Source organism: Bactrocera neohumeralis, chromosome 2, assembly GCF_024586455.1.
Source record: "Bactrocera neohumeralis isolate Rockhampton chromosome 2, APGP_CSIRO_Bneo_wtdbg2-racon-allhic-juicebox.fasta_v2, whole genome shotgun sequence".
Lineage (NCBI taxonomy): Eukaryota > Metazoa > Arthropoda > Insecta > Diptera > Tephritidae > Bactrocera > Bactrocera neohumeralis.
Genome location: NC_065919.1, coordinates 75,672,380 through 75,682,776, shown reverse-complemented (window position 1 = coordinate 75,682,776; position 10,397 = coordinate 75,672,380). Strand labels below are relative to the sequence as shown.

The 10,397-nt window shown below is 40.8% G+C and overlaps 1 protein-coding gene across 1 annotated transcript in view; it reads left to right on the top strand.

The window, feature by feature from the left end:
* Nucleotides 1-3,480: 3,480 nt before the first annotated feature.
* Nucleotides 3,481-10,397, top strand: part of LOC126762248 (dynein beta chain, ciliary) — a 51,028-nt gene continuing 44,111 nt past the window's right edge. The window contains exons 1-3 of the mRNA XM_050478858.1: nt 3,481-3,666; nt 4,618-5,283; nt 6,850-6,938. Coding sequence (XP_050334815.1) covers nt 3,496-3,666; nt 4,618-5,283; nt 6,850-6,938 — 926 coding nt within the window. The 5' untranslated portion in view covers nt 3,481-3,495. The remainder of the gene's footprint in view (nt 3,667-4,617; nt 5,284-6,849; nt 6,939-10,397) is intronic.

Sequence of the window (10,397 nt, the reverse complement as noted above, 5' to 3'; positions counted from 1 at the left end):
TATTGTTGTTGTAGCGGTTTTCTGACTTCAGCTTTGGTGAGAAGTTCCATATGGTTGCCATCGAAGTCACTTACCGGTAGACCCAGAAAACATGTTGTTTGACGGATTCAGACCATAGCGAGGGGAGTGTTGGATGAGTGGGATTCACTGAGCATGCAAAAATGTTATTACCGTCATGCAGGGCCTCATTGCACGCTTAACATATATTTGGTATGCCGTTCTGGATAAAAAGGAGTTTAACCTCCAGAACAAGTTGCGCAAATGTCACTCTATATTCTCATGGCACCTCGAGATCTTCGTCTGCAATGAGTGGTGGTTTGACTTCTAGTACTCCTTTCACTGAGAGGTCATGCCTAACTAATACGATTATAATATTATTTTCGATCGCGGACTTTGAAAACCCCACGCCTCTAAAAAAAATTAACTCTTTTCAATACAGAAAAGTTTCACCCACAGACTCTTACGAAAATAGGTACATGATGAATAATTTGAAATATCTTGCAAGATCTCAAAATTTTTTGGTAAAAGCTTGTACTGTCCAAGTACAGGAAATACGAAAATCACTAAAAACGATGTGCAACGAAATTTACGAAAGGTCTGACCGGCGGATCAGGGCGAGATGGAATGTATTAAGTACATGCGGGATCGCCAAGATCATGTGCTAGAGAACCTTAGGAAAACTCGCTTGTTTCTTACTCACACGGTCTCGAAAAGGACTACCGGACGGCTGTTGGCATCTCGATAGGTCACAATCTACTGGCATCACATGCGAACCGGATAAGTGATAACGATATATGCTGAAAGTGCAGAGAAGTTAACATGAAAGAGATAGTGGAATACCTACTATGCCCTTGGCCAGTACTATCAATAATGCTATTCAAGCATCTAGAAGCTTCGAAGTTCAAAGGACTAAACAAAGTATCAAAGGTAGTCGCTCTTAAAGTTTGCAAAAAACATTGACGTCCTGTGTGACGAATTCTCCACCTCAATTTAAACTCAACCTCCAACTGGCATTACTAAGGATCAGTAGGTCTATGTATGGCGTGATAGCCGGCCAGTATAACCTAACCTTACCTTGTACTGTCCGGAGGAGATACTTGATGACAATATTTTTCTTCCGGAGATATCACTCTTTATTACTCGGAAATAATTCTCGCCTCATTTGAAAAACTACCACCTGAAGTGGATTGGTTTCAAACACTTCGGAACAAAAAAGAAGAATACTTTTATCGGTAAAAAAAACGTAAAGGGCTCTAAAAGTAGGATCAAAAATGGGAAAGGACTTCAGATAGAGTTAATTTTTTACCCAAAAATTTTAAACTAATATTTAATGGTATGACCTTGGAAACACATCTGCAAGATATGGAGATAAAAGAACTTATGGCATAAGAAGTCGCTGTGTCCGAATATTCTTTTTGATAGCTTATTTTTTTTTCAGACAAGGTCAAAGCTTCGATTGATAATATTATCATTTGATTTAATACATTTTTTAATGTCAATATATTTAGTTTCTTCAAAGTTCATAGGTCCACCAAAGGCCTAGACACCATTAAAGTGAGTCTAACTCACTTTTCATTGTGTTACATCATTGAAAAACATTGATTGGCAGGTTAGTAGTAGGTTAGTCCTTTTTTATCCCTGGTAAAACATCAATGTCAGTTACGCTGCCACACCGAAATCAATAATCGTTTAAATTTTATTGTCTAACTTCTTTTATTTTTTATTGTTATTTATTTATTTTTTTTTATATAGATATGTATATATATATAAATGACTACTCGTTATTATTCACCTTGCCACGCACACGCGCCACGACCAAGAGTTAGCAATGCGGCACAAGAATTTTGACAAGCGCTCCATCCATAGCATCGTCAAGGCGTCACATGCCACTGACAGCGGTGACTGACACCCGTTGATTCACTCGGCGACCGCCTGACATACATGCAACAGTAGTGGTAGTAGTTGCTAGTAGTAATATGTGGTAGCAGAAGTGAGCGTCCAGTTAACAATGCCCAACCGCAAATTACAACATTTGTGGTGAGCGCCCGCTGGCGTGCGACCTACAGCGAATTATATGGTTAGTTACCGGTGAAGGCAGAGAAAAGTTAAAAAAGAATTGAGCAACGAACAAATGGAAAACAAAAAGTATGTGAGCCATGAGCCATGAGCCCATATCTCAGCGAATATAAAACTGCAGCAATTGCTGAGACTGCTGCCGTTGGCGGTTGGGATGCTACGCTCGTATGTTACCCATGCCATGCCCATACACAATTCACACTACCCAACTATCCAGTAGTGCCGCCTAGCGCGCCGCCACCAACCCCGCCGGCGACACTGTCGCTTACGTCTGCTCAAGTGTATAATTTATATGCATGCAACACATTTATAACCGACGCGGCATTGCATTTGCGGCGGCGCTGCCCTGCGCACCGCATCGCCAGTCGAGTTCATTTGGCACAAAGCTGGCGCTGGCATTTATTGTTGCTGTTTGCCATTGAAGTTTATGGCGCGCTTACGGGCAAAGTGCACGCGCTTATATGTAGATGTGTGTGCGCGCGCGTGTGTTTGCATTTATGTTTGTGCCACAACTAGGCTGTCTGCATATTTGTGCACTTTGAACTTAACTTTAATTTGCGCGCATTTCTCATGATTCTCGCAATTTAAGTGCCACGCCGCACTTGTGGCACATAAAACGTGCCGCGCTGGTGCGGCATTGTGCCTTGCCGCCGCCAAACATAGAGCGGCTGATGCAACAGAAAGAAAAATGCATGCTTTGCGCTTGGCTTATTGGCATTTTCCATGCCATCAACCAAACTCCCGTCCAACTTCCGACTTCCGTTGAGTGTTGGCAATAGCCGGAAATTGCTTCAAACTACATGCGCATATTCACAAACACAAACACACTTTGGTGGCGTCACATGCATATGCAACATACTGCCAGCATTTAGTGGCGCAGCAGCGCATTGTTGCCCCAATTACCTTGTAGGCCTCAATTCGTCAGCGCCGTCAGTTCTAAAATTCTAATTTCACCTTTTAACTGGCGCACTCGCATCCGATTACCAGCCCGTTTGCAGCGCACGCACACACACACACACACAATATGTGCTCACATAGTTTTCAAATTAAAATCTGAAGTTTGATCGATACTATTGAGCAACGCCAATCGCCGTTCCACCGGCGCTGCTGGCAATGGCCCCGTCCACCAAGCCGCAACCTCCCAGCCCCACCCTCTACTTGGCGCTGCTGTTCCACATTTAGCTCTGACTAAACCACTTACACTCCCTGTGGCCGGCTCTCATGGGCGCATTTATGAGCCCTGAGCTGTGAGATCTGCGCCGCGAGTCACTACCACAAATGGCATTAGCGGTCACTTTGCAGTTAACAGCTCACTTGGCAAGTGGCGCTTTTGTGTTGCGCATCGTATTTCACGGTGAAAAAGAAAATTATTCATATCAAGCGTGTGCATGTGTGTGTGTGTGAAAAGGAAAACCGACAATGTCCACCATCGATGAATTGGAAACGGACGAGGAGGAACGTCCAGCTAGCGCAATGTCATCGGTGCAGTCCAATGATCCACGCCTTGAGTTCATCAGCTCATTTACATTGAGTTCATTGCGACTGAAGCAGGACAAGTGGCATCGTATGATGGCTACCGACTCGTTTCGTGTAAGTTTGTTTTTCATAATGGAAAAAATGAGACCTTAGATTACTAGTTAGTTTAGTGATCTGCTAATAGAATGAAAGTAGCTGTCGTTGTGTTGGGGCAAAAATATTTTATCTTAAGCTTTCGGTGACGCTATTGTCATTAAATCAGTCTATCAGCTTTTTTCATTTGTTTCGAGCATAAAAGAGATCAAACGAATTCCTTTCCAAAATACTAGGTTAGAGAGTTTCACCATTTTCATTTTACATTTCACCATAGATCAAGAGCTTGTTGAACTCGCAGAGCTTCTTAGCTCGGAATACAGCCAGGGTGCCATTAGTCCTTTCTTATACCTTACGACTGTGCATAGTTAGATCCAAATGAAACCACTGAAATCTAGAAAGCTAGAGAAGTTAATGAAGAGTGAACCAGAAAAAAATTTCGTAGTGGGAATGTCACCAACAGCTGGCTTAAACTCTTGGATATCTTTAAATGTATCTTTTAGCAGATTCGATGTCTTATAGACCAACTAACTTCAACCGAAACACGTTCAGCCGAAGTGACTCGTTATATGGTTGTGAAAAACACAAAACCTCGGTACAAGGAAAGGGATACAAAAGTTCGCTAAACGAGAAACTAGAGGATGGCGTTTAAAAGGTCTAGATAAAATGGAATGTTAGCTAGGCGTCTCACAAATAAAGAACTTCATGTATTCTACAATTCGTTGCATTAAGCCAAATTAGCTGCAAGATACATACCTCCAAAAGCCTCACAAAAACTGTCAACCTGTACAAACCCTCCGAAAAGCGGGAAATCTTCTAGTAACCGATTTAGATATTAGCAGTTTCACGCCAAAAACTAGGCTTCAATCAGTAATTTATCATAGAAAGACATGCACAGCTTTAAAAATCCAAAATTTCACAAAAAATATTCCCACTTGAAGCCGCTAAGCCGTAGCCTTCACAATTTTCCAGGTCATTATGTTTGATTGGTTGCACAACGCGCAGCAGCGCCTCTTAGTTATGACGCTCAATCATAGCGGATATTTGGTACCGAAAATTGCGCTCAGTGAGTTGCATCACAATTATGCGGCGCAATCAACCTTGAGCTCCACACCAACGCCACCAACAACAGCGAGTGTCATATCAGCAACACCAACTGCCATCACGGATCCGTACGCCGCGTTAGCCAATCCAGTTGACCACACAATGGCTGCAACGACAGCAACTTCGGAGCCAACAGCTAAATCTAATGATGTCGGCCCACCAAGCAAAGCCGCCAATACAACAAGCTCGACTGCCATCGTTGCTTCGGCAGCTGCTGTGGCCGCCGCCGCTGTGCTGACGCTGCCAATGCCACCAGCTTCTAGCAGCTTCTCCACACTGGACGGTGTGCCGCGCGGCAAATGCGTTTACTTTGTGCGTCGAAGCGCGAACATACCGTTAACCGCAGCTAATTTCCGTACGCAAATACTCTGTGGCGATTTGCCGGTGCACAGCAAAATAGAAACATTATCGCTGCTGTTCGATGAAGTCTTTCAGCCTTTGCTCGAGTGTCCGCCGAATCGGAAATCGTGGCCGAAGCCGGTGCAAAAGGATTTGCAAATACACATTAAAGAGGTGCGCAACATGCTGGTCGAGGTGAGTAAATTGTAGTGGAGAGTATAAAATTTCGTATAAAATTTAAGTGCACATTAGATAGCGAAGGACAAGTACTTAGCTTTAATATATTTTCCAAAATGTAGATCATTTAAAAGCATTTAGTTTTGACATCGCGACGGGGGCAGCTCTCATAGGTGCGCTCCAAGCGCTCATTGAAGACATCTTTGGTCACATCGTCGTTCTCTTCCAACGGGGCGTTGGCGGAAATCAGCGACATATTGAAGAACTTGGGGATTCTGGCTAGATGTTCATCCACCGGAGTGAATGCGAGGACTCGGCGACATAGTCTTTCTTCCATTACATATCCCAAACGGAATTCGCGCTTGGACGTGATGTCAGCCTTTACTCTCACGAGAACATCAACCAGCCGGCACCTTCCCAATTAAGGGACCGTAAATCCTAAGCGCATGGCCTTAAATCGTAATCCTTTTAAGGATGCAGTGGTCGTCATCAAAAGGGGGATCTCTCATCCGAGGCTGTTTTGTTCTTTTCATTGTGGGGTGGTTTTTTACGTGACGGGTCCCAAACCCAGCGTTTGTGCGGCACCCACTTTGCGCAGAGCTTTTTCATACTCAATTATTCGTAAATGATATGCTGTACACCTACACTTGATATATTTAGAGTGCCTGCTATCTCGGACAATTTCACTTTGCGGTCATCCAAACTTAGTTTGTGGACTTTTTTGATATTTCCGTAGAGAACAACCTCTTTTGGGCGTCCACTGCGTTGTTGTTCCGGGCCCGTTCCCCTTTCCGATTACGTAGAGCCGACTATCGACTATATCTAAACTTCAGTTTGGTTCCAATCAAGTTGACTATGAATATAGGCAGGCCCCCTTTTAGCATCCTTGCGGCCCCTTTTAGCATCCTGACCCCCTGTAGTTTTCCTATAGTTCATACACATGTTTTATAGTCCCAGCAAGCAAGGCTTGCACATAACCTTAATTTAACTAAAGCTTTAATAACCGGCAAGAACAAGCATGTTCCCACATTATCTATACGTTCGTTTCTGTGCCTCCATGTGTGTATGTGTATTTGCATTTTCATTAATCTAATTGAGAATATTACACACAATAGAGAAGCTTCTGCGAAAGGCACGTATGGAAGGGGGGGGGGGGTGAGATGGGCCATCGCACACATGAAGGAGTTGTGTGCGTGCCTATTTTTGCTAATTGGCAAAAGTTTTCCTCACTGACTTTTATATTATACCCGTTATTGTTCTATGGTTTGCTTTTGCCGTTGCTGTTGTTGTTGACGAAAGTTCGAGCTGGAACATATTTACACGGATGTAAAACTAGTCAAATGAGCAGCTGCCTGTGTAAGTGTGTATATGTGTGTGGGTAATAATTGTTGGTGTTTGTGGATGTATGACAAGTGAGGGTCTCCATAACAATGCCGTTATTGGGTCGAGCCATATATATAGTTAGCCTTCGCACGCACGTGCTTAAACTATAACTCACGCAAACGCAGCATAATAAGCTCAATTCGTACTTATTCTATTTCCATTATGTAATTTTTCATATCTTTTTTGCGAGCGCCTCCATAGATCAAGGGAAAGACCAACAATCGCACAATTTTATCATTATTAGTTGCGCCGGCAGTCATCGAAGAAGTGGCAACACACGTTAATCAGGGGTAAGTGAAATGCCAAGAGAGGTAAACACATATGGTGCCCAAAAAAGGTAAGGTACCACAATTTATTTTTGTTGTAAATATAATTCTTTCTATTTTTTATTTAATCTTCAACACTTTTTTAACGATTTTATGGTTGCTGTCGAAATTTAATATTAAGAATAGTATTTTTAGTATTAGTAATGTTGAGATTTTATTGCTGTAGAATCATTGTTGAGATCTGCAGCTGTCATCCTGGTCCCGAAAACAATAACATAAACAATATAAATAGGTTACCATATCTCTATAAAAAGAACCAAGTTTTATATCCGAAATTTGTTTATATTATATGGAGTAAAGTGAGAAGATGAATTCCCTGAGTCTAATTTTATAGCTATAAAGTTTTGCTTTTAAAACAGCTCAATACTGAAATGTAATCTGGCTTCTATAACAATACTTTTTAAGCCAATAAAGTCGTCTCATAAGAGATAACCTCTTAAATGCAAAACTCTCTAAAGAAACGTTGGACCAAGAGGTAGAATGTATACTATCATTAAACGAAAAGATGATCCATTTCGAGGTTCCTTACTTTTTTAAAGAAACAGTAGGCATTTTTGGCATTTATTTCTTGAAAATTCTCTCTTTCAAATGTTGACCGCGTCTACGTCTTAGATAGCCCATCCGCTGAGTCGAATTTTCGTTGACTCGTTCGAGCATTTCGACTGGTAACTGCCGAATGACAAGTGTGATGTTTTGCTCTAAGGCCTGAATCAAAGCAGGATTGTCCGCTTAGACTTTAGACTTCACATGTTCTGACAGAAAAAAGTCTAATGGTGTGATATCACATGGTCATGGTGGCCTATCGACAGATCTAAAACGAGAAACTATCAGCTCTCCGAAGTGTTCTTTCAATAAATCCATTGATTGATGAGATGTATGTGAAGTGGCGCCGTCTTGTTGAAACCAAATGACGCCGAAATAACGAGCTTCAATTTCAGTCATCAAATAGTTGGAAATCATAGCGCGATAACGGTCGCCACCGGCACCATTTTTCAAAATATGTGTACCAATGATTCCAACGGCCCACAAACCATACCAAACCGTTGGTTTTTCTGGATGAAATGACAGCTCTTGAATGTCTTCAGGTTGCTCTTTGTCACAAATGCGGCAATTTTTCCTTGTTTACATACCAATTGAGCCAGAAATGAGCCTCATCGCTAAACGAAAACTTGGCTCGAAAACGTTGAAAACTTTTCAAGAGTCCACAAAACGAAGCGATGTCACTTGGGAAAATCGAGCAGCTTCAGTCCTTGCATAAACTGTACTTTGTACGCTTTCAATTTAAGATCTCGACGTAAAATGCGCTAAGTCGTTCCATCCTTCAGTCCGAGTTGCTGCGAACGGTATCGAATTGACTCTTCATGGTCCTCATGTACACTCTCAGCTTCGACTGCTATATTTTTTTTCACTGCGTGCTGGACGTGGTCTATTCGGTCGAATATTGTCCAAAAATGAATGCTGGGTCTCAAGATGGGTGAGGGTGTTGCAAGTAGTACGCTGAGTAGTCCGGTTAAGTTGACTATATGTTTAGCAAAGCGAGCGAAACTCATTATTTGCAGAACATGTGCGTTCATATTAAAGTTGAACGATTTGTAAACGTACTTCAGGCGTAAGCCTTTCCATGAGGAAAGCCCAAACAATACTGAACAAAAATAACATGACAGCGTGACACGACTCACGTATGATCTGTCAAAAAAAGGCTATTGAAAAAATGACCTCTACTTGGATCTCCCGTTTATAGAAGAAATTATGTCAGCTACAAAATGTTTGTTGGGATTTATTTATATAATCGTTTTGAAGTTAAGATTATCCCTAGATGAGATGTCGTCAAGCTTAAATTCATAAAGGGTTGCGTTGAGGTTTTATAAATTTCTATGGGGATTTGTTTTCCTTAAAAGAAATCCCTGTTACAGCCGAAATGCAATTTTTCTGTGGTTTTAAAGTCTACCTAAGTGAGAATCAAATTCATTAAATTCCGCTGTTAGTAACTCGATTCGGTCGATTAAAGCGGCCGCCAAACCATAACTTCTTTTTTCTTAACTAAGTATCCGAACCGAATGTACCTTATAAGTTAAGAACCCTTTACTTCTAGAACAGCACCCAATTTTAGTATAGGCTGGGCGAACCACATGCAAAAGATGTAAAGGTAATCTTTAATTGCAATTAAGTTGTATAATGCAATATCTGATTATTATTTAAGTAGACCTTTTCAACAGCTCATTAAATGTATGTGCGTTATATTTACATAATATTTATCGCTTTGAAATTTAGAGCCATCTTCACTTCACAATCGAATTACGTAAATTACTTAAAATTATACACAATTAATTTATAATGCGCCCAAAGGTATGCTATTACATAGATATTGACGAGTGACCGTGTGGATTTTATAAAACTACCACCGTGAGATAACTAAAATTCTGATTTAATTTTAAATTATAAATTACCTTCGGAAAGCTTCATACTACTGACGAAATCGGAGATTAAGCTTGCATTTGTTTTTCCATTTATGATAATAATTTTATTTTTTCTTTACCGTTTTGGCAAGGATGGCCGAAAGCGCTTCACCGACAGATAAAGCAGAAAAAACTAAAATGCTTGCTGTCCTAAACCCTTACTACTGCAACTTAGCGAAATTCGGACACCAGAAATGTAAATTAATTGTAAATGGATTACTTAAGCAGACAGACGGAGAGGAATGCAAAGTAAAAAGAACAACAAATTTTATTGTGGATATTACGAATTCACTTCGAGCTTGTACTATGGGATGTTTTTATTTGATAAACAAATAAAAAAGTGAATTATTTCATTTTAGTTTAGACAGCTTAGATCGCAGTTCCATGACTAAAATTCCTATATAATAAATCGGAAGACCTTTACAGATCGTTCTTATATTAATGGCTTGAAGTTCTGTATCATCATTATAGTCACATTTGAATTGTATGAGATAGGGTTTGGACCTTTCTAATCGAAATGGCTTCAGAAATAAATTACTTATTATTCAGTTGTCAATCAAATTTGCCATTTAACGGTGCTAATATTTATTATTCAGGAAAGGGCTTTGACACTTAAATTTAATATTTTTCAAAAAGTGGAGTTAATCGATGTGTGCATTGAGCCGCTCAAATATGGCTCCTATGGCCGAAGGTCAGGCTGCCGAGAAGTTTCATCCTCAGTCTTGCAAAGGCTGGACAATGGAAGGGAAAATACGTGGATATTTCCACCTCACCATCCTCCATACAGCTTTGACAACTGGCGACCGTCAAAATGTTTAGTTTTATTATTATTATGAATGCTTATTTGACAATGTCCTTTAAGAACCTCCACGTTGCGGCAAGATGAACTTTGATAAGGGCTAGTAGTTCAGAAGATCTACTTGTACTTCGTTCTACTCTAAGGCAACTAAATCCAACCCCAATCTGA